The sequence below is a fragment of the Ipomoea nil genome, unplaced genomic scaffold (assembly GCF_001879475.1).
Source record: "Ipomoea nil cultivar Tokyo-kokei standard unplaced genomic scaffold, Asagao_1.1 scaffold1043, whole genome shotgun sequence".
Classification (NCBI taxonomy): domain Eukaryota; kingdom Viridiplantae; phylum Streptophyta; class Magnoliopsida; order Solanales; family Convolvulaceae; genus Ipomoea; species Ipomoea nil.
The window spans coordinates 5,525,847-5,550,396 of record NW_017617471.1 but is presented as its reverse complement, the minus strand read 5'-3'; the positions used below and the strand labels follow the sequence as shown (position 1 = coordinate 5,550,396).

The window sequence follows — 24,550 nt, the reverse complement described above, 5'->3', positions numbered from 1 at the left end:
GAGATCTTCCCATTGCCAATGTCAATACAAAGTTGCAACTTTTCATCTCAATGGATTGAACTGGTGGGTTAGTCCCAAAAATTTAGCCCTATCTCGTTCCCCTTAATCTATCTTCTCCCCTGGCCTCTTCTTTCTTAAATTTCCTCTCTCATTCTTTTAAGCAGAGTTAATATTCCCTTAAAGTAGTGCTATCTTGTCACAACATTGATGCAACAAAATTAGGCTTATCATATGGTGTCATCTCTAGAGAGGGTTCCCATGGCTAAAATGCACCATGTGATGAAAAGTTACAAATTTTCATCTCCAAAGGGTCCAACTAGTGAGCCAGCTCAACATCAATTTTCTTTTAAATAATTAAACCATTATACAACAAGGAAAATATAGAAGATCCCATCCTAGATTGTCTCTATGTGCACTCGTTCAGAATTTGACATAGGAATTTTTTAGTATAATTTATAGAGTAAAGTCAAATTTACCATACAATATTCTTATTAAATGCAACAAATATAGAATCTAATGACATGATATAGACGTGCCTTTTGGCCTTTTCTCAAATTGAATTTTCTGTCCTATTAAAGCAACCACAGGGAGGGGACCAGTTCATTAATGTAAAATTTCCAAGGTTTCATGGTAACACGTTGAAACGTGTAGCTTATTAGTACCCTGCATCAGCTGCAATTTGTTTAGACTTTTGTGTTAATGGAAAATAAGGCACAACCAGCTGAGGAAGTGCGTGTGGGAAGTGGTGGGAATTGACTTGAGTAAACTCATAGCAGATTTGAGACATTCACGAAGATGCTAGCAAACCAATGCGGCAAATTTCAATGATGATGATGATGATGCAGACTCAGCCAAATCACTTCCTAAGCTTTGATATGTATGGTCGTTCATCAAAGAGTCTCAAATCCATATAGGGTATTAATAGAATTTCTATGGGCGACCCAACTCTTATATGTCCATCTATGGTGGAAGTTGGAACTATCCCTAATGGATACACCCGAATAGGTACCCAGTCAGAAATATGTCTCAACACTTGGAAACCACAGTTTGATTGCATTACCCAAGAGACAGGAGGGACTCAATAGCCAGACCCCTCGCCAGGGGGTTGGATTTGTGTGGACCGGGCTGCTCGCCTGGTGAAGGCAGTCAACTGATACGCTTGACCGGGTGTCGTACTCCAAGGTGGTTGGAGGAGGTTTTTTTTGGGAATTTCCTCCGGAATCTCGGCGAGATTTCCCTTTTCAACATTAGGAAAGGAGCATGGCAATTTAGGAAGCTTTCTTAAGATCAAATTTGTTAATTCTTTCAATTCTTTCCTTTCCAAAGCATGTTACCAAAAGGTCCCGTCTACAATCTTAGATAGTGTCTCGCACACGCCAGTCGCCACAGTAATGCCAATCGCGGCTCAACCGGTGATCTCTACGAACGTTTGGGCTGTCCAAACTCTGGCGAGTGATCAATTCCTTGCATAGCTAATCTTAGGAAATCTGATGTGCCACCCAATGGAGCGCCACCTACGCCTCCCCACCTGCCGTTGGCACCAGTCGCACCAACTAACTAGAACAGAAGTTATGAACCGTGTGGTAGACATGTACGAGTGAGAAAGGGAAGGTCTGGTTGCCCTTGCCGGTGTTGATCCTGTGAAAGGGTTGTGTTACAAGTCTAGAAGGGGTGAATAGACTTGTATAGATTTTGAAAATTCTTTACAATTTGAATGTTCTAGACTTAAAATGAACTTAAGTTAGAACAACTTTATCATAAAGAGTTTTGGCTATGAATGTATTCTGTAATTGATTAGAATAACTCAATGGAATATTACAAAGATATATATAATCCTGACTAATAGAATATTTGACTAGTCTAAGTAAGGTAAGTATCCGTTATTCCTAATATAAAAGATTGTAACAGATTTACATTGATTTACATTAATATTGGCAGTAGAAAAACATAAACCCTTTTTAAATGTTAAGCACAATTTAATCTTGAGAAAATTTTTTGTTTGGTGCTTAGACTATAATATAAAGGCTATAAGATAGAGAGAGAGAGAATTTTTAAAATGATTTGGCTATCAACCAACGTAACCTACGTCGACTCTTCTCCAAAAACTCGATTGCACTCAACTTTTACTTTGCCTTAGATCAAGAATTACAAAGATATTGTTGCATAACTGCATAAGAGGTTATTGATATATATATATATATATATATATATATATATATATATATATGTGTGTGTGTGTGTGTGCGCGCGCGCGCGCGCGCTCGCTCTTATCATATTTTGCTTGGAAAATCATGATGACATATTGACGTAATAAAGCTTCATTTGCCAAGAAGGGCAAAATTTTTACTCATTTTGCCATATGCATTTTGGGCCATAAGAAGTGCAGCTAAAATATATATATATTTATCTTTTGAGAGTAAAGTGCAGCTATAATATTAAACAGTAAAATATATGGAAATCAATATCAAGCCATGGAAAACTAATTTTTAATGCTATTTTTTTTTCTTGTTAATTTATCTCACAATGTTTACTTTTACAATGAAAGTTCTTCATATTTATTTGTACTAGTAATTCACCCGCGCGATGCACGGGAAAAAAATTATGTTATTATAAATAAAAATAAAAAATAAAAAAAATAAAAATATTTTAAATTATTTAATATAATAACATTTTTGAGCTTCCATTGGTGAAGTATTTATTATTTTAATAGAATACAAAATTATAATTAAAATTTTGTATGGTTAATATAATCTATAATTATGTACATAATTACATTGATTTATTCTTAATTGTATTTCATCTATATTATAAATTTCACAATACGAATAATAACTAAGATAATTACATTTAGAAAGCAAATTTCAAATTTTGTATGAGTAAATTTAAACTCTAATTGAACACATTTTTTTATATGATTATATAATATATTTTTTATGCACATGTTATTCCATAAACTCAAATGTCATTTTATAAGTCCAAGACCACTTTTTGTGGAGATAATTCAAATGTATTTTTTTTCTTTTAAAAGTCCTAAGTTTAGACATCCAGAAAAACATTAAAGACCCATACCATATATACATTTATATATATTTAAATTTTTATTTATGGCTTAAATGATTTTTTTTTTTATTCTGAAGTCCAATAATTGACCCACGGCCTGCAACATTTGCTTTCTTCATCCCTTCTCGCTTCTGCCATTTCTTTGAAGCATTTGAGAGGGAGAAAAATTATATGTAGAGGTTTGCATTAATTGCACTGTTTCAGATATCGAATAGGTTTTCATCAAAAATTTAATTAATATTGTAATCCCAAGAACCACCATAAATAACAAAAGCATATCAAATAGACTTTCATTGTAAAGCCAGAGATGTAATTAATATTGCATCGTTTCATATTTTCTATTAATCGGGAATCGGAATTCTTAACCCTAATATCATAACATTTTTTTGAAAATTTTCATGATGCTTCATTAAAAATAGGCAGAAATAGTATCCGGTGGGAGCTGATCCCAATACATAGTTGTGGTCTGCTGATAAGCCGAAATAGCTAAAGTATGAGCTAGGTGATTCTCTAATCTAGGAATAAAATGAAACGAACAAGACTGAAACGAAGATGCAATAAGCTTGCAAGTATCAACGGCATAGCCTAGATATGTGCGCAGCATAACAGCTGGTGTAGTAAGATAACGGTGTAGTGTCTGACAGTCCGTGTAGATGTCAACATTCTGCTCTCCCCGATCCTTCAACCATGCCAATGCTTCTTTACATGCGAGTGCCTCAGCCATAAGTGGCGACGAACACCCATGTAATGGTCCATTGTACGCCGAGACGTACCCTCCATTCGTGTCCAGCAAGATTACGCCCATAGCAGCCTGTCCTGTCTCTTGCATATACCCCCCGTCCACACGGCATATACGCCTTGGAGGTCCGTCCGGCTCGGCTACAGGCAGGTACGTCGCGTGGTGGCCGGCACTTCCTTGCAGCGCGCTCGGCAAAGGCTGTGTGGTGGCTCGGATTGTGGGCTGCGGGTGCGCCCGTACCCATGCATGCATGGCAGCCGCAGCGGATTTGAGTACTACCTCCGGTCGCGGCAAAGTTGCTTCCCAAACGGCCCTGTTCCTTGCTCTCCAAATATTGTATAATATTGCTACTGCATAGAATATCCCATCAGAGTCTAGAACATTTAGAAGTTCATCAAACCAAATATGAAAAATATTTGTGATTATATTTGGGATTGTAAGGTTAGATTTTTCCCAAACGTTCCGTGCAAAATCACACAACACCATAGCATGCATTGTGTCCTCTTGAGATAATCCACACATGGCACATCTTAAATCCACATCCACCCTCCTTATAAGCAAATTTGTAGTAGTAGGCAATATATCACTAATGGCTCTCCATAGAAATATTCTCCATTTTGGGGGGATCCTTAGCTTCCATAGGGACAACCATTTTGTAAAAGCCCCATTAGTGTGTTGATAATTTCCAATTATTTGCCTATATCCACTCTTAACAGAATACTCCCCTCTTGGGTCCCCAGACCAGTACCAGGTATCCTCATATTCCGGGGATATGGGTATTTTCATAATTTCTGTCACATCATCAGGTTGAAATAAATCAGTTAAAATCGAGGGATCCCAGGCACCAGTTTGCTGATCTATCAAACCTGCCACCTTGGCATGTTGTAACTGTATAGGCATTTCTATTTGTATCATTGGGTCATGGTCATTCCGTAGCCATGGGTGGGTCCATATAAATGTAGCCTCCCCATTACCTATTCTGCGCCTGACCCCACCACAAATAATAATCTTTGCTGCCATGATGCTCCGCCAGCAGAAACTGGGATTACTTCCCACCTGTGCATCAAAAAAAGTTCCTTTGGGAAAGTACCTGGCCTTATACACGCGTGTGACCAGAGAGTCAGGCTTAATCAACATTCGCCACGCCTGCTTTCCTAGCATTGCCAGATTAAATGCCCGCAAATCTTTAAACCCCAGTCCACCATATTTCTTCGGGATACATAATTTATCCCACGCCTTCCAGTGTATTCGCCTATCAGTTCCAGAGTCCCACCAATACCGATTCATTGTCCTCTCCACTGCCGTACAAACCGATACAGGTAACAAAAAAACACTCATTGAAAACGTAGGCATAGATTGTGCTACAGTTTTCAAGAGGATTTCTTTCCCCGCCTGTGATAGCAGTTTTTTATTCCATGACCCAATTCTTTGACGAATTTTATCCTCCACATACGCAAAAACTGCTTTCTTGTGTCTTCCAACAAAAGAGGGAAGTCCCAAATACTTTCCAAAATTTGGTGCCTGTGTCACTCCCAGAATCTGAGCCACACTTTGCCTATCCTCGCTACTAGTATTCCTGTTGTAGCATATACTGGACTTATGATAATTTATTGCCTGGCCAGATAACCCCTCATAATCAGACAGACATTTCTTAACCTCAGTTGCTTCCTCTGCCTTTGCTTTAAAAAACAATAAACTATCATCAGCAAAAAACAAGTGAGAAATCGGTGGGGCTCCTCGTGCTACCCTGCAGCCATGTATTAATCCAACATTATGTGCCCGCTGTAACATCATAGATAGGCCCTCTGCACAGATAATAAATAAATATGGGGACAAAGGATCCCCCTGCCTTATTCCACGCGTGGGTATAATTGGATCACACTTCGAACCATTCACCTGAATATTATATGAGACAGAGGTTACACACTTCATAATCACCTCCACCCAACCAGCATGAAAACCCAGCGCTAACATCATCTTTCGCAAGAAAGACCATTCAACCCGATCATATGCTTTCGCCATATCTAGTTTTAGAGCACTCCATCCCCCCACTCCACATTGCTTCCTATTCAGAAAATGTCCCACTTCTGCAGCTAATAATATATTATCCGTTATTATCCGCTTTGTGACTCAGATATTACTCCGTCCATTAATGGCTTCATTCTGTTAGCCAACATTTTTGCCATAACTCTATAGACCACATTACTGAGGGCTATAGGCCGTAAGTCAGTGACATATTCCGGGGTTTTGTTTTTCGGGATTAGAACAATATCAGTCTCAGTCAAACCAGGCGGGAAGTCACAGGTTTCAACACAGTTTATTATAAAGGTAGCCACATCACCCCCAACCACATCCCAAAAATGTTGATAAAAGCCCGGATTCATTCCATCCGGGCCCGGTGCCTTGTCCGGGAACATCGCAAATAAAGCACATTTAACCTCATCAAGTTCAAACGGGCGCAATAATGACTCATTCTGTGCCTGCGTAATACGCAGGATAATTCCCTCAAAAAACTCCTCCCCTGTTCCCGGGGTTCCCGCACAAAAGATACCATTATAGTACTGCAGAATAATATTTTTCATAGGATCCCCCTCAACCCAAACCCCATTATCATTCATCAATCTAGAAATAGTATTCTTCTTTTTTCGGTGAGAGGCATACCTGTGAAAAAACTTCGTATTAGCGTCCGCCTCCTTCAGCCAATGTTGTTTGGCTCTCTGCCTCCAGTAGGCATCCTCCTGAGCTTCAGTACAGCTTAACAGCTGCTCTAGACGCCGGAACTCAGCTAGGGAAGCCGGGTCAGTATGCCCCCTCAGTCGGTGCTGCTCTCTTGTGAGTTCCTTAATTCGTTTTCCGTACTTATGATGCCGGTCTCCACCCCATCGTGTTAACCGGGTCCCACAGTACTGAATGCAGTTCTGCAATCCCTGGCCCCTCCCCTCCTGCCAAGACTGCTCTACCACATTCTTACACCCTTCATCGTGCAACCAGGCCATCTCAAATCGAAATCCTCTCCTACGAGGCCCAAGACTAGTATAATCTTGGATCCCCAAAAAGAGAGCCGAATGATCGGACTTCCGGGTTCTCAGATTCATCACCTTTGCCCCCATCACCATACTCCGCCACTCCTCCGTCACTAATACTTTATCAAGCATCTCCTCCATCCAGTTTACTGTCCCCTTCCCCTTCTCCCATGTGTACGGATAGCCAACCATAGGCAACTAAGCAAGCCCACAATCCTCAATAGCTTCCTCAAAACCGCGTAGGAGACTGTTCGGATGCGGATTTCCCCCTCTCTTCTCATTCTGATATAATAGATCATTGAAATCTCCAATAACAACCCACGGGAGATTTGACCTACCCGAAAGCGTTCTCAGAAGATCCCAAGACTCAGTGCGTCTCGTTTGTTCAGAAAACCCATAATATCCCGTCATTCGCCATTCAGGAAAGCCTGCAATAGTTACCCCAACATCAACATAGTTCGTTGAGTAACTGATTAGTCGTGCCGTACAATTCTTCTTCCACGGCAATGCTATACCACCACTTAAACCATCACTGTCAACACAAAACAGTCCTTCATAGCCAATCTTAACACGTAACCGTTCCGCATGATCTCGTGCCACTTTAGTCTCCATAAGAAATACAAAGTCGGGTTGCTTTTTGGACACCATGTCCACAATCTCCCGAACTGTCCGTGGATTACCCAAGCCACGGCAGTTCCAACTTAAAGTACTCATTGATCCGGGCGGGTCTGGGAACCAGTACCCGCCTGCTGCAAGTTTTTTGAGAACTCGGTCATGACAATATCCTCCCCCTCACCCCTCCGTCTCTCACTACCCATCTCCCCCCGGCGCCGCTTAGCCACCGCCACCACCTCTCCCTCAACCACCCCCTCAGCCCGATCTGTGCTCCCCGAAACCCGCCCCTCCTCCGGCCGGACGACCTGCGGCTTCCGTCCCATGGCCTGCCGACCCGTCGGCAACAACCAACTACCCCCCACCGGCCTAGGGCCACGGTTCCCACCCGCCCGTAGCTCCGGGCCATACAAATACTCCTCCATCGGCATCCTCGAGTCCCTTGCCCCACGACAAAATTGGTATGAGTGGCCTAGCATCCCGCAAAAATAACAATACGTATGGAGACGTTCATACTTAAACGTGACCCAACAACTCGTCTTATCACGTTTTATAAAGTTCATCCATCTTTTCAAGGGCTTGTCCACAGGCAGCGAAACCCTAATACGATGATACATCTTCCACGGGGCATTGTCAAAACGATCATCATACTTCACAAACGTACCCAAGAAATTTCCTATCTGTTCCAGAATCCGGCTAGACGAGTATCCATTCGGCACACCATGCAGCTGTACCCATAAGTCCACCGTATCCAACACTACATCAATCGGCATTACTCCGTTAGGGACCTGCTTACACACCAGCGTACCATTATCGAAAGACCAGGGACCCTCATTCAGGACGCGTTCCATGTCTGTTATATGATGAAAAACAAACAAAAAACGACCCGGCTCAACCTCCGTTGCCTCAACCCCGCTCACCGGCTGCCATACCGATGCCAGAACCTGACTCATAAATTCCAACCTGACTAGCTTTCGTGTCAAGAATCTTCCCACCACCCCCCAGCTCTCCGCCACCTCGCTGGCCACCCCCTCGGCGTCGTCCCCAACATCCGGCAAGAAAGCCGTGGCTTCCTCCTCAAGAACGATGTCGGCCCACCTGGCCGTTAGGCCCTCCACATCTTGTCCAGTCGTCGACGCCATCTAGAATGCAGCGACGTGCGTCGAATCTTGCTATCGCGATCGGAAAAATAGTCCGCAAGAAACGTCGAAGAAGCGACCGAAGAACCCTAGAAACCCTAGGTAGGAATAACTCCATTAATTCAATAAATGTAATCCTTTGTTATGAGTGAGTAAAAAATTAGCTATTTTATTTTTCAAATGTTGTGCTTTTTTTTTTTTTTTTTTTTAAGTAAAAGATGTTGTGGCTATTTTATATTTAAGCTAGTAATAATAATAATGTTGGTAATTAATTATAACATTAATTATTTTCCAACCATATAGCTTTATTATATGTAAGATTTGTGAATTGAGACTCCGCCCATCCCATTTTAAGAAAAAACAATTATCAATATTAATCAAGCAATAAGCATTGTGATATAAAGAGGTAAAGATTATGGAGTAAAACCAATAGCAATCTATCATTGCTCTAAAAAAAATAATGATTTCCATTCTTCATAACTATCAAATGTTTCTTCTCCCATCATAAATCATATATATTAATGTTTCTATTAATAATGGAATACATTAATATTTATTTAATCAATTGCCGGCTTTATCCATTAAAATAATCTCAATTTTTTGACCAAAAAGTAAAATTTTCAATATGTGCATCAACAAAATTGAAACATGCAATGCACTTCGTTACCTATGATATGTGGTTAGTTCTAATATCAAATTAAAGCATGTGTTCTGCCTTAACTAACTAAAATTTTAAGTAGGGTGTATTCAATCATGACTTTTGTAGACTTTTAAGGATAGATTTTAATAAACTTTTATTCACCTTTATAGAGTCGTTCAAAATTTTTTAAAACTTTATAAGACTCTATAAAAAACATTCATAAACTTTTATCGACTTTTTTATTTTAAAAAATCTACAAAATTCATTGAAATTCTAAATTGAATACGTCCTTACATACTTTCAATGATTTCGATTGTTATCATTTACAATTTTCATATAGAACATGTTATAATATATCATAATATTCTTCTTATTATATAGTTCTTCACACACATCAACATTATTATTTTTATTCATAGGATAATAAAAAATCAAAATATTCAAGCAATAATGAATTAAAAATAATATTATTTCAAATTTTTAGAGGAAGATTGTAAAGTTTAGGAGAGAAAAATATTGGTAGAGTTTAGGTATGAAGAAAATATAGGATGATGAAGAAAAAATAATTTATTGAATTTAGGTATAAGGTTTATAAAGTTTAAATAGAGAGAGAGAAAAAATAGAGTTTAAATAGAAAGAGAAAACCTTCAACTGAGTTGGTAGAAAGAAATTTTGAAATCTTGGGATTGAGGGTTGGATTTCAAACTATTTTTATTTGAGAATGAAAAGTTTGCAAAAATCCTAAAATTAAAAAGTCTACACAAATTCATAACTTTTTGAATAACACATGACTTTTAAAGACTAAGAGTCCTAATCGAATATTACATGACTTTTAAAGACTCTTTAAAAATCTTGATTAAATACTACCTTACTTTTAAAGACTCCAAGTTTGAATTGAATATCTCCAAACTTTTAAAGTTAATAAAAGTCTTTAAAAGTTTATAAAAGTCATGATTGAATACACCCTTAGCTTATAAGTTAATAACTAGACTGCATATTTGTTTTTATATATTATTATATGGTCAACAGACCATTGTAGCCAAAGTTGGAATATGAGAGGGCAACCACATAATATGGTGATATCTGGTTTAAGCATATCTTTTGTATTTTCATTTGAATTGATTTTTCTGTCAGCATTAAAAGAATTTCAATTTTGGGCGCCGCTTAATAAGTTAACGTAAAATTTCTAAAAATGAGCGTCGACCATATATTCTAGGGGAAGTGGAAAACTTGATGGTAACATTGGAACATGTAGCTTATGAGTACCTTTCATCAACTACAATTATTGTTTACGGACTTATCATCTCCCCAGCTATAAGAGCCACAGGACTATTTATCAATAATAAACAAATAAGGCACAACTGGACGATAAAGTTTGAATTCATACATATTTAACGTAGATAGGACGTCCTGGGAGATATAGATGCATGCAGACCCAGGCCAGGCCGCCAATCACTGCCTAGACTCTGTTCTGTATGCCATCAATGAGTGGAGCATATATATCATCCATATAGCATATAAATACAATTTCATTGCCAGCATGTTTATTAACTTTTATCTATAACATCTTCAATCAATAATTATGGAAAAACTATCTGCCGACCCTGTTGCAGCATGTTTATTAATGGTGGTGGTCTTCCTGTCAGCCTCCGCTATTGCCCAGACGACAACCAACGCTCCCATTGCTCGTCCAGGTTGCCCCACCCACTGCGGAAACTTGACGGTTCCCTACCCATTCGGAATCGGGATAGGAAGTCAATGTGCACTTGATCCCGGATTCGAGATAACCTGCGACTTTGTCCATAACATATCAGAAACCCAGATTTCGTTTTTGCAGCCCCCAAGGATACCAACCAATTGCTACGACTCCAAAGGAGCATTGGTTCGTAAGCCGCCATTTCAAAACTCAACTTATTGGCCACTGCTCATACAAAGAAATTATCACTACAGCCTCTCCCCTGTAAACAAGATAACAACTGTTGGCTGTGACGATACTCTGGTGATATCTGACGGAACCAATATTACATCCACATGCACTTCCACATGTTCTAATGCCTCTCAAGTGCCGGACAATGGGACTTGTTCGGGTATCGGCTGCTGCCAATTACCTTTACCAAAAGGTTTGAACAAGGTCTACAATGTTAGCACGGTCAGTGCCTCGAATCACACAAGGGTCTGGTCCTTCAATCCCTGCTCCTACACGTTTCTTGGAGACACGAGTCGGTTCAGATTCCTCGGTGCATCTGATTTGAGAAATCCTAATTTCGCACTGAGGGTTTCTGAAACGGTTCCAGTGGTTCACGACTGGGCAATTGGAGACTTGAGTTGCAAATATGCCCAAAGCAGTAGTGGATATGCATGCCAAGCCAATAGCCATTGCGTAGATTCCGACACGGGATATGGAGGTTATCGTTGCGAATGCAATTATGGTTATGAAGGCAACCCGTATCTCACTCAAGGCTGTATCGGTACGTAATTTTATATATATATATATATAGAATCGCACTCAGGTGCGAATGCTTGGCCAAATAGGAATGGATTCTGTCCATCCACGTGTCCAGATCTAATGGATGAGAAACACTGATTTTTTAAAAAAACGCGGTGGCATTTTCGTAAATAATTGAACATCGAAGTGCAAGTAAAATGTATTACAAGTGCATGTAAAATGTATTATAGGTGCAAGTAAAAATTTACACTGAGCATCAATACTTAGTTGCACCTATAGTTCTAACTAGTTGCACACATAGTTATAAATAGTTGCACCCAGGTGTATGAATGTTTGCGAGTGGTTTTCAGGGGTATTACTATCCGCTGAACTCAGATCAATGAATGTTAACAAGGCAAAATTACATGAACTTATAGGTGAAAGTAGGTGCACCTATAGTAGTTGCACCTATAGTTATAAATAGTTGCACATATAGTTATAAACACACCTAAGTGCATGAATGTTTGCGGAAAGTGAATGCTAACAAGGCAAAATTACATGCACTTATAGGTGTAAGTAGGTGCACTTGTAAGTAATTTTACTTGCACTTCAATGTTCAATTATTTACGAAAATGCCACTGCGTTTTTTTTTTAAGTTATTAGATCTGGACACGTGTCGCGCGCTGATTCGTTCGCATTTCTCTCCTGAACACTTATTCGCACCTGAGTGCATCCCTCTCTCTCTCTCTCTCTCTCTCTCTCTATATATATATATATATATATATATATATATATATATATATATATTAGATTATAGATTTGGAATTAGGGGTGAATTGACCTTAATTTGCGAACCTATGAATTACTAAAGGATTGCAGTGCAATTAGTACATGGTTGCACTGCATCATATCATATTCGATTGCATCGTAAAGGTCCTCCAAGTATATCTGGGCTCGTCACGTTGCAACCATGTAGTAATTGCGGTGCAATCCTTCAATAGTTCGCAAGTTAAAGCTATATATATATATATATATATATATATATATATATATATATATATATATATATATATATATATATTCTCCTTAATCATCATACTATAGAACATAGTTTACCTTGCGAAGTGGACCAAATATTTAAAGTTCATTTCTATTTTTCCTGTATAATGTTAAAAATGAATTTTCAACATATTAAAATGAACATTTATCAATTGGCGGGTCTATATTGGAGTGTTTACCAATGGCCCGTAATATAATTTGCATATTCTTCTTTTGGAATATTTTGTTTGTTATGGAATAGAATTTCTTATCCCAAAATTCATTTGGTAAATCAAATATATTGTTAAAATTATAAGAGCATCCTCAATAGTGTGAAGATTTTGAGGAGATTTTACATGTGTGATTAGGAAAGAGAAAATGAGAGGGGAGAAAAAAAAAAACTAAACTAAAATCTGAAAATTATTAAAAATAAAAAAAAATTACGCGCCCCCTTAGCGAGAGAATTACGCCTTACATGCGTGAGGCACAACTCTCATTCTCCATTGGTGAGACCCACTCACCTGCAAAATCTTCATTTTTACAAGACCATCTCTCTCTCTCCCCCCAACTTTCTTAAAATATGTTCCAAAGTCCCCTTTTGGGAATGCTCTAAAGGTAGTGTATTACCAATGACAAACACAACTTAACTAAGAAAAGTGCATATTACTCCAAAAAAAAAAAAAAAAAAAAAAAAAAAAAAAAAAAAAAACTAAGAAAAGTACATTTCCTTTCGGACTCATAAAATAAAGATAACTTATCATCTCTTACCACATCAAAAAGTAAAAATGAAGAGTAAAAATTAGGAGGTCATGTAGCAGAACTCCGTAACTAATGAATTTGACTCACAGATATAATGATAATAATGGGTTAGAGTGCCCGCATGGGTAGCTCAACTAGTCATAGAGGTGAAACTTTGGAATAATGACCAGGGATTGAGTCTAACCAGTGGCAGTGTGGGAGCAACCTCTCAAAGTGAGGGGGGCTCCTTGGCGCAGTGAGCACCGGTCTAGCCTCTGTGGTTCATGTTCATCCTCCCAAATGCTCTGTTGGGGGGGGGGGGGGGGGGGCTTAGGGTTGGGGTTCAGCCTTTTGGAATAATAATGGGCTCACCAGTGGCAGTGTGGGAGCAACCTCTCAAAGTGAGGGGGGCTCCTTGTGCGCAGTGAGCACCGGTCTAGCCTCTGTGGTTCATGTTCATCCTCCCAAATGCTCTGTCGGGGGGGGGGCCTTAGGGTTGGGGTTTAGCCTTTTGGAATAATAATGGGCTAGGGTGAGGGATTAATAGAGTCTCAAATATGGCAATTTATATTATGGACCAAGGTCCACATAATTTTTATGAACCCTATATCGAAACGACGAGGTACAGAATTCATACTTGTAAGGTATACAATTTTGTAACACAAGGCACAGAAAATCACAACACTGGACACGGCACATACACATCTTATATATTTACTTATTTTTCAAATCTGATTTAGATACATAATTTGTGTTCAGAGACACAAAATTTCACACCACAAAAAGTAGAAATTCATAACATAACACGAAATTACTAATTTGTTTCAGGTAAAGAATTTATATTATTAAGGTATAGAATGTCATAATATAAAATGTTGGTCTCGGTAGTGTTAAACGAGAGTCTAGAGGGGGTAAATAGACTCTACTCAATTTTTGCAAATAGCTCCTTTCGGATGTTATGCGCAACGGAAATGAATAGATATGTTTTAGATAATCAAACTTTGCACGGTTTCGGTTATAAAGGATTAGGGTTTGGTCTATATGAATGCAATGCACGAAAGATAAGTTGCTAGAAGTAAAGAGAGATGGAGATGAGATTTTTATAGTGGTTCGGCTATTAACGAAGCCTACTCCACTCTTCTTTCATCTCATGAAAGGGTTTGCACTATCACCCCTAGTACAAACTACTCAAGCTAGATTCCTTGATCACTAAGTCGGACAGCTACTTGGAAGGTTTTTCGACTCCTTGAGTTTACTCCGCCTCTATCAACGTCTTCTTCAGAGTTGAGGGTTGGAAAGAATTAATGTATTTCTCCAACAAGTTGAAGTCTTGACTGCTGCTAACGGATGGATCTTCACGTATATAAAATGCAAGACTTCTTCAAGGTTGTGAAGTACGAAATCTGGATATGCTTCTTTGAAAACTTTACAACTCACACTGGTTAAGAAAAGCTTTTGGATGATCTTGTATGAAGAGCTTTTCTTGAGATGAAATCAATTAAACAACCAGCCTCTTCTTCAATGGTGAAGAGGGGTATTTATAGGTGAGGAAAAATTCATCCGTTGGAGGGAGATGAAATTTCAAACCTATTAACCAGCGTGTAATAATCACTGAGCATAGAGCATTTAATGCGGTTGTACTGTTTTAGCCGTTGGTGTCCTTTTTCAATGACAAGAAGTACCAATCATTTAATGCTCCTTAATTATTGCGTAGATCATTCCCATGACTCCTTTTGTCTAGGATGATTGCTCAGTGTTGAGACATAAACCAACATTCTTCATGTATTAAAGTTGTCTATTCAAGTCTGACTTAGACTTGTTGTCTCATCAAAAGTTACACGAAAGATTGTCCTTATTTTTCATTTTTCATTCCAGTCAAATGATTTTCCTTATCATTTGATGATTGTACGAGAGTTAGGCCCTTCCATCTTTCGGTCTAAGTTGTTCTCTCGTCTTTCTCTTGATCTTCATATCTTCAGGTAGACCTATTGTACTAAACACAACTCAAATTCGTGTAGATGCATTGCATAATCCGAATCACATGGTGAGTTGGAACTCCTTTCGAATAACTCGAAAGAGCTAAGATAAAGAAAGTTAAAAGAGGGGTCTACAATCCTAGCAAGATTGGTATCATCAAAATATAATTACACTTGTTCCTAACACAAAACACAAAAACTCATAACATAAGATACATAAACATGCACTAGGGTCCAAAGTGCATTGTGAATCCTGATCCATAGTATAAGGATTGCTCAAATATAGTGATAAAAAAACTAACAGGGCGTTTGGTTGATGGGAATTTAAATTCCCCTCCCACCTAATTTCAAAGGCCACAAAATTCCCTAGTTTGGTTGGAAGGAATTGCAATTTCTCCATTTTCATGGAATTAAAATCTCATGTCCCATTCAAAAAAAAACTCATGTCCCCCCGGGATTTTAATTCCTAGAATTTTAGAAAAAAAAAAAAAAGATAGTGATGACTAATGAGACAAAATTACCTCTCCCTTTTTTTAACCTAAAAATTAATGCATGACCTTCCCTATGTAGTTGCGTATTAATTTTTATGAATTTATTTTTTTTTTTGGATCTGAGCTTATGAAGCTTAACATTTGATGAAGTATTTGCATGAAAATTAATTACAATATATCTAGTTCAAGAGATACGGTAGATGACTAATATTTTATATTTTTTTGGTGTTTGTATATGCAAATGGGTCCAAGAAATACTTGTCATTTAATAATAATAATAATAATAATAATAATAATAATAATGGGCATTTTGGACTTTATACTACTCATTCCTTTTCAATCCCCATGTATACCAAACATTGAAATTGCAATTCCCAATAATTCTATTCCTGTAAACCAAACACTGGAATTTAAATCCCACTTTATTCTCAGTAATTCATCTCCCATGAAATTGCAATTCATTTCCCACGTAATTCTCTCCCTCTAACCAAACGTTCCGTTACATGTTGAATAATAATGTTTGATTTGTATTAGAGCGGTCAATTGGAAACTTGAGTTGCAAGGAAGCCCAAAATAGTAGTGGATACGCATGTCAAGCGAATAGCAATTGCGTAGATTCAGGCACAGGAAAGGAAGGTTACTTGTGCCACTGTAATGATGGTTATGAAGGCAATCCATATCAAAGTCCAGGTTGCACTGGTAAGTTATCAAATCAATAAGTACTATTTAATTTATATTTAGACCAACATTCATTTGTTGAGGGTTTTTTTTTTTTTTTTTTTGAGTTTTTAGGTTGTTAAATAGAAGAGATGAGAGAGGAAAATGTGAGAAAAAGAAAAAGAAATAAAAAATAAAAAAACAAGTCTAACAAGTATAAAAAAAAATAAAATTAAAAAGGTTATTTTACCTACCTAACCTGATGGTGTGCACGCACCCAATATATTAGGTGCTTTAGGTGCGCCTCATGCACACCAGGAGGCACTTTTGTTTTATGCAGTCCACCTAGAAGACAAAAACCAATACCTTTACAAGAACATAATACCTTCTCTCCTTTTTCTCTCTTGTCCACCATTCAAACCTGCAAAAACCTTCCAAAATTCACCTGTTGGGGATGCTATTCAACCTGCCATGCCCTTGAGGCCTTGAAACACTGCCCGTTGTGTATTCCGTTCTAGCTTCTTTTTTTTTTTTTTTTTGAAAAGCTAGTATTTATTTGCAAAACTTGTTGGAAATGTGCAAAAAAGACATTTTAAGTGGTTATTTTCTGGTATAAATATAGTAGAGTTTACTTTAATTTTGAGTCAAGTCATAGTGGATTCAAGTTCTCCTAAATAAGACGAAGAAATTGATATGTTGTACTCTCAAAACAAATATAATATTGGTTGAATAAAAAATTGAGTCAAAGTATAACCATTTGAGTTAAAAATGATGATGGAGAGGCATATAATAAGCATTTGTCCCACATTAAAAATAGGCATGCTAGATCATGAGGTTTGCGAACTGTTATCCAATCTTTTTTTTTTTTTTTTTTTTCTGGCTTGGCTACACAACACAGAAAGAGAGAAACTTGTGTTACCTTTGTTCTTGTTTGTCGGATTTAATCGTTGAGTTCCCGTAACATTTTCATTTTTGTCCTTGTATTTAGGAATTATTTTATTAGTATTCCAACTAAACTAGCATTGATCTATATATGTGGTATGAGTGATGAGTTCAATTGAATAAGTATGCTCTCATGCAAGTATTTGTTTTATTGTTAGTAAATTAATTTTTTTTTTTTTTATTGGAGATGTTATTGTAAAGAAAATAAGGATACAATAATTGTGGGTTTTCATACGTTCCAGATATTGATGAATGCAAAAATTCAACGAATGCATGTCAACTGGGATGCATCAACATTCCAGGGGGCTTTAAGTGCACTTGTCTTGAAGGGTACTACGGCGATGGTAGAAAAGATGGTCAGGGATGTCTTCTCTTGAATAAAAATTCAGTTTTCCCATGGTTTAAATTCTCTCTAGGTAATGAGTTATATTTAGTTCTTACTGCATTTTCATTTGTTGTTTTAAGAAATGGTATGAACGTGTACTGATGGTCAGTGGATCGGATCTCACTACTCTACCATCAATACAGGGACGGTGTTGGGAATTTTCGCCTTGGTTGCAATGGCTACTTCACTATGCTGTATCATCATGAAAAGAAATAGTGCTAAAACAAGGCTCAAGTTCTTTGAACAAAATGGTGGTTTTTTACTGAAACAAAAAGTCACCAGAAGTGATGAAGGTAGTGATGGCACAGACGAGACTAAAATATTTTCTGCCAAAGAGCTCAAGGAAGCTACTAACAATTATGCTCAAGACATGATTTTAGGTCGAGGCGGAAATGGCATTGTATTTAAAGGAATCTTACCAAATATGCTCCAAGTTGCAATTAAAAGATCCAAAACAGTGGATGACACTCAAATTGAGCAGTTCATCAATGAGGTGGTTATTCTTTCCCGAATCAATCATCGCCATGTTGTCAAATTCTTGGGGTGTTGTTTGGAAGCTGAAGTTCCTTTGCTAGTATATGAATGTATCTCTAATGGAACTCTTCATCACCATATCCACCGCGAAACAGGTGCATCGGGTTGGTTGTCATGGGAAAATCGTTTGAGAATTGCAATTGAAGCTGCTGGAGCACTTGCTTATCTTCACTCTGCTGCATCCATGCCTATAATCCACAGGGACGTCAAGTCAACCAACATATTGATAGACGAAAACTATACTGCAAAGATATCTGATTTCGGAGCTTCCAGGTTAGTCCCTTTGGATCGTACACATGTGGCAACACTAGTCCAAGGAACACTTGGTTATTTGGATCCAGAATACTTCCAAACAAGTCGATTGACAGAAAAGAGTGATGTATACAGTTTTGGAGTAGTCTTGGCCGAACTTCTAACAGAAAGGAAACCTGTGTCACCTTATTTGAGTGACGATGAGGATCGAAACTTATCTGCATTTTTTGTTCGATCCATGAATGAGAATAGACTGTTTCAGATTCTTGTGCCGAGGCTAGTGAAGGAGGGGACACTGGACCAACTTCAAAGAATTGCAGAACTTGTGAAAAGATGCCTTCAACTTAATGGAGAAGATAGACCTAAAATGAAAGAAGTAGTCAGTGAACTTGAGAGTATAAGAATGTCCCATAAGCATTCTTGGGCGGAGCCCTCTTGTTTTGTACTTGCGGAGGATGAACCATCAGATCTTTATGCTGTTCCAATTAGCCCATAGTGCTTATTACATGGGATCATGTATAATGCCACACATGAAGGGATGCAAGAATACGAACATAATGTTACCCGGCCCACATGAAAAAATTCCAATAATCTAGCAGGCTTTGGCTGTTTGAAGTTTCATATATAATCGAACTTCAATGTTTTGTCTTAATATATGCAATTTCTTTTGGTTTTGCTTCCTTTTCCAATTATTATGCATTTAATAGTTTGTTTTCCCAGTTCTATGTAGACTCCTATTTAAGACAAAACATCCTACATAACGGCTCTGTTTGGCGGAGCTTTTAGCTTATTTTAAATTACTAATAAGCTATAAGTTGTGTTTGGTAATGTTCCCAAAATAAATTTCCTTATTTAGGAGCTTATAGACCCTGTTTGGTAAATGGCTGTTAGCTGATTGTGTTAATTAGAGGGTATAAATATTTGATAACATTAGTTGATTGTAGAAAAGTGTTTGGTAAATTAGCTATTAGCTGATAGTTGTTTGGTATAATTTATTTTCTCAAAAAGCTAATTGAAAAAGTTGCTTAGAGTAGCATTTTGAATTTTAGCCTTTTGGAGTTGCAAAAAGCTAATTAATCAAACATTTATATTGATATTTTAACTAAATCAAACAATTAATAGTGGTCAAATAAGCCAAAATTGGCCTATAGGCCAATTTTTTACCAAACAGGGCCATAGCTTATTTTAAACTACTAATAAGCTATAAGCTGTGTTTGGTAATGTTCCCACAAAAAACTCATAGCTTAAAATAAACTAATAAGCTCCTAAATAAGATCTGACAAATAGAGCTGAACGAGTCTAGCTTGTATTTTGATTTTAAAATATTGGAATAAGGGTTAAATAAACCATTGAACTGCACACGATAATGTAATTAGGCATATGAAACCGAAAAAACCAACAATTATATTGAGCCCTAAACTAACAAATTTCATGCAATTAGTCTAATTTACAGATTTTTCAGGTTAATAACAGGAGAGGAAGATGGTTCTTCGTTTCCTCCGCCATGGAGATGAAGAGGTCTCTTCGTCGCCTCCAACATGGAGACGAAGAACCCTTCGTCTCCGGCAACCTAGAGACGAAGAGCCCCCCCCCCCCCCCCCCCCCCCCCCCCCCTTTTTTTTTTTTAAATCTTGTTATTTAGAATTATTTAAATAAAATAAAAAAATTATTATTGTCATTTTGTGTTGTTTCAGAATCCAATTGCATGTTTTTTGAGTCAATGACCTAATTACATTTTAGTATGTAGTTCGATGACCTATTTAACGCTTAATCCAAGATATAATAATGATTGAATATAATAGATTTTAAGTCCATAGTCAAAATTGTAAAAATAAATTCCAACAATCTATTATAAGTACACATGGGACTACGCATAACAGATTGGCTTATAAAATGTAAAATGAAATGGTGATGAATATAATATAGTCACGACACAAGTTCCGCATTATCATCTCGCCTTCAGCTCTCCTTTTAGGAGTAACCAAAATGGCAAAATCTATCTTAACAGATTTAAAGAGCATTATGAATGATATTCATTGTCAATGTGTCAAACACATTGACAACTCTATGCCTCTCGTTACAGGATTGAACCTTTATCTCGTAAAATGTGGTTTTGAACATTAAGCTACTTTAAATTTATGAACATTACCTAAGTCTGAACATCAAACTTAAAATTTTTGAACATGTATAAGACATGTTATGAACATGTAACAGAGTGAATGATGTAATGAATTTTGTACATTATGAACATAAATTTGGTAACTTATAAAGTTAAATTATGTGTGTATTGTGGACCAGGGTCCACGATATAATTTGCCAAGATATATAAGGTGGGTCTTAAAAATAAGGCTAAAAGCTTTCAACCCAATGAAAGTAAGGCGATAACTCCGAAAGAGCAACTCATTATTTCACGGCTAATTATATTGTGGATCGCGGTCCACAATGCATTGTGGTTCAGACATTAAATATAGACTGTAATTTCATGTCAACACAACTACAGTATCATTTTAATATAATTATGTTTTCGGTGGATAACATATACTTAAATATGTAAAATTGTTATTCAATTTCATTTTATATACACTACAGTTTCATTTCAATTCAATTGCAATTTTATTTAATAATATAATAAAAATAATATGTAAGCCAGTGTCGGTTTAGATACACTATAATGTCTGCCCCTTCCGTATAATTGCTGATTATTTAACATTGAAGCACGTGTAAGCCCAAGTCGAAGAAAAGTATTTTAACACGTTCACCATTGCTCCGCTGTAAGATTAGAAATTCAGCAAAGAAGCAGAGGAGAGGGGCGGAGCCGGCGGGCGCGGACTGTGTTGCTTAGCTCCAGCAACACCTTAAAGACGGCGTTCAACTCCTCCTCCTTCTCCTTCTCCGCCCTCACTCTTGCTCAATGGCTCAAGAGAAGCAGAAAGGGGGGAAACACACCATTCCGCCCTACATGAAGGCCATTTCCGGATCTCTAGGGGGAATCATGGAGGCCAGCTGCTTGCAGCCCATTGATGTCATCAAGACTCGCCTTCAGCTCGACCGCTCCGGCACCTACAAGGGGATCGCTCACTGCGGCTCCACCATCGTCAAGAACGAAGGCGTCCGGGCTCTCTGGAAGGGCTTGACCCCCTTCGCCACTCATCTCACTCTCAAATACGCGCTTCGGATGGGATCCAACGCCGTCCTGCAGTCCGCCTTCAAGGACTCCCAGACCGGGAATCTCAGTCCCTACGGGAGGCTTCTATCCGGCTTCGGAGCTGGCGTCCTCGAAGCTCTCGTCATCGTCACTCCTTTCGAGGTTCGTTTCCCATTTCTATCAATTTTCGGTCTATTGCTTCATTTCTACATTCTTCTGAACTACTGTAAATTTTAGCAATTTTCAATTTGATTTTGATGCCTTTGGATTGAATTATTTTTTGTTTTATAATTTCTATCTTGTGAATCCTGTGGCCTTCGGCTTTCTGTTGCGAAATCCTTATTAAAATGTAGAGGTTAATAGATCACTGTTTTTAGATTAAAAAAATTTGAGTTGGTGGGGGCTTTAGGAAAAAGTGTTGTTTTTCTCTTATAGTTATAGTCAAGAGCCTATTGAAGAACTTTAGAAATCTATTTAATTATAAGATTATTAAAATGTTTTTTCCTGTTCTTGAGTTCTCAGTAGACCAATATCTGGAAGCTCTGAACAGAAGTTTAGATGAAATGAATGATACCAGGGAGCATTTCAACAGCAAATGTGCCTCAAGTTGATGTTCTTAGTTTGAAATCTTGTAAATTTCAGTCTAATGTGAAATTCAGCATTCTTTGACTAACTATATGATTGAAGAGGGAAATTCACTTTGTAAGATAGCGGAAACTGGAAAGTTGTATTGATTACGGAGTACTTCTCTATTATTGATTGCAAGATTATCATTACTAAAGAACCTTCTTTTATCATCGTAGCTGCAAATTAAGCTTTTATTTGAATCTCTTGCTTCTATCTCAAGTCTCTCAAGTTGCATGTCTATTTAGTCTTTCATTTTAGATGTAGTTTGATTTGCTGGTCTTTTGGTTCTGATCATTGCGGCCCTAAGTCACATCTCTATTGTGTCTAAGGTCGATAGCTCAGCTAGTTATGTTGATGCAGGTGGTGAAAATCCGACTACAACAGCAGAGAGGTTTAAGCCCTGAGCTCCTGAAGTACAAGGGGCCTATACACTGTGCCCGAATGATTGTTCGTGAAGACGGGATTCGTGGTCTGTGGGCTGGGGCTTCCCCAACAGTTATGCGAAATGGGACCAACCAGGCGGCCATGTTCACAGCCAAGAATGCATTTGATACAGTATTGTGGAAGAAACATGAAGGTGATGGGAATGTCCTTCAGCCATGGCAGTCTATGATTTCCGGTTTCCTTGCAGGGACAGCTGGTCCTATATGCACTGGACCTTTCGACGTCGTGAAAACGAGGCTGATGGCTCAAAGCCGATCAGGGGGTGATTTGAAGTACAGAGGAATGTTTCATGCCATCTCAACTATATACACCGAAGAAGGTATACGTGCTTTGTGGAAGGGGTTACTTCCCCGGCTTATGAGGATCCCGCCTGGACAGGCCATTGTGTGGGCTGTTTCTGACCAAGTGATTGGTTTGTATGAGAGAAGACATATACAAAACGCTGCGCTATAGCCTATAGGTAGCTCGACAATTACTCCACATTTCTCCTCTTTTTCTTGTGGATTGTAGTTCCATTCTTTGGCAAAAGCGTGCTAGCTGTTTTGGCCACTTTAGATTCCCTTAAATTAGTGGTAATGTCGAGTGAGGGACAGTTCTCTTGTCCCTGGCAAAATGGTATGTGACTAGGCTGCACTGAGACTTCCTAAGTTTTGCTTGGAGCACCTGTTTCTTAGAGGCTCAATAGAAGACTATAGGATTGCTGTATTGTTTGTTTTTTAAATCAACAATAAGAAATTTTGTTCGAAACAATGAGGTGGAGTTTAAACAACAATAAAACACAGCTGAGACAACTTCAGCTAAGTTGGTTGGATGATTGATTGATTTGATAATCATACACTTTGTGTGATATAAGAATAATCTCAGTTAAAGGTGTGTTTAAAAATCTGGAAAATGATTTCTGCCAGGTTTGTTTGGTTAGAGAGGAAAAATGGAAGTCGAGAAAATTTCATTTTGGTCCACTGACTATTGGGGTTGTGTTAATTGCAACACTTGACTTTCAAAAATGTTTATTAGTACCTTGACTATGCAATTTCTATCAATTTTGATCACGCCGGCCAAATTGCCGGCCAAATTTCACCGGAAAAATTTAATAAGTCAATTTATGAGGGTATTTTAGTAATTTTACTCCTCTTTTTTCTTCTCCAATGATATTCCCAATTTCCGGGGCGATGACTTCTTTCTTCTCCGATGTGCAAGATTGTCTTCGCCATCTATCGCAACATCCTCGCTTTCATCCTCCTCCTCCCCTTCAATTCAATCCTCTCATCTTCTTCTGCTTAATTCTTTCACTACCTCAACCAGAAGAAGAATGAACATATCAGGCTCTCAATACAGCAGCGGCTGCGAATCCGGGTGGACAATGTATTTGGACCAACACACCAACAACTCTGCAGATCAATACAACAGTAATCCCACCGCCGGCGCCAGAGTTTACACCGGGAAGGTGGCGTTTTCCGGTGAAGATGAGGACTTGTCTATGGTCTCTGATGCATCCTCAGGGCCGCCGCATTTCCACGACGTTGATGAATGCTATGTTCAGTCTGATTATGTGTGTTATTCTTAAGCTTTTGAGCTCAGAAAGGGAAAGCAGAAGAAAAAGAAAAGTGAGGAGCAAAGAGGCAGTACAAATCAGAGTTATTATCTTGATGATGCAGCTAGCTCCCCTAGAAGAAGCGCAACCGT

The 24,550-nt window shown here is 38.1% G+C and overlaps 2 protein-coding genes across 3 annotated transcripts; both read left to right on the top strand.

Annotated features, from left to right (window-relative positions):
- The first annotated feature begins 10,589 nt into the window (after nt 1-10,589).
- Nucleotides 10,590-19,372, top strand: LOC109181954 (wall-associated receptor kinase 2-like). Of its 2 annotated transcripts, none has more exons than XM_019331939.1 (4): nt 10,590-11,681; nt 16,416-16,580; nt 17,723-17,956; nt 17,988-19,372. In XM_019331939.1, exons 1-4 carry the CDS (start codon nt 10,796-10,798, stop codon nt 19,145-19,147), a joined length of 2,445 nt encoding a protein of 814 aa, XP_019187484.1. In that variant the 5' UTR covers nt 10,590-10,795; the 3' UTR covers nt 19,148-19,372. The 2 variants fall into 2 exon arrangements, with proteins under 2 accessions (XP_019187484.1, XP_019187485.1); XM_019331940.1 differs by having other exon boundaries at nt 17,723-17,896; nt 18,009-19,231.
- Nucleotides 19,373-21,383: 2,011 nt separating this feature from the next.
- Nucleotides 21,384-23,613, top strand: LOC109182393 (mitochondrial succinate-fumarate transporter 1). The gene is made up of 3 exons (XM_019332570.1): nt 21,384-21,958; nt 22,784-23,343; nt 23,379-23,613. Exons 1-2 carry the CDS (start codon nt 21,563-21,565, stop codon nt 23,318-23,320), a joined length of 933 nt encoding a protein of 310 aa, XP_019188115.1. The 5' UTR covers nt 21,384-21,562; the 3' UTR covers nt 23,321-23,343; nt 23,379-23,613.
- The last annotated feature ends 937 nt before the right edge of the window (nt 23,614-24,550 follow it).

What these genes read in the sequence shown, in the direction of transcription:
- LOC109182393 (XM_019332570.1), top strand. Translation starts at nt 21,563, where the DNA reads ATGGCTCAAGAGAAGCAGAAAGGGGGGAAACACACCATTCCGCCCTAC. An exon ending in TCATCGTCACTCCTTTCGAG is followed by an intron (nt 21,959 to 22,783) that starts GTTCGTTTCCCA and finishes ATGTTGATGCAG; the next exon opens with GTGGTGAAAATCCGACTACA.
- LOC109181954 (XM_019331939.1), top strand. Translation starts at nt 10,796, where the DNA reads ATGGAAAAACTATCTGCCGACCCTGTTGCAGCATGTTTATTAATGGTG. An exon ending in TCTCACTCAAGGCTGTATCG is followed by an intron (nt 11,682 to 16,415) that starts GTACGTAATTTT and finishes GATTTGTATTAG; the next exon opens with AGCGGTCAATTGGAAACTTG. An exon ending in TGTTTTAAGAAATGGTATGA is followed by an intron (nt 17,957 to 17,987) that starts ACGTGTACTGAT and finishes GGATCGGATCTC; the next exon opens with ACTACTCTACCATCAATACA.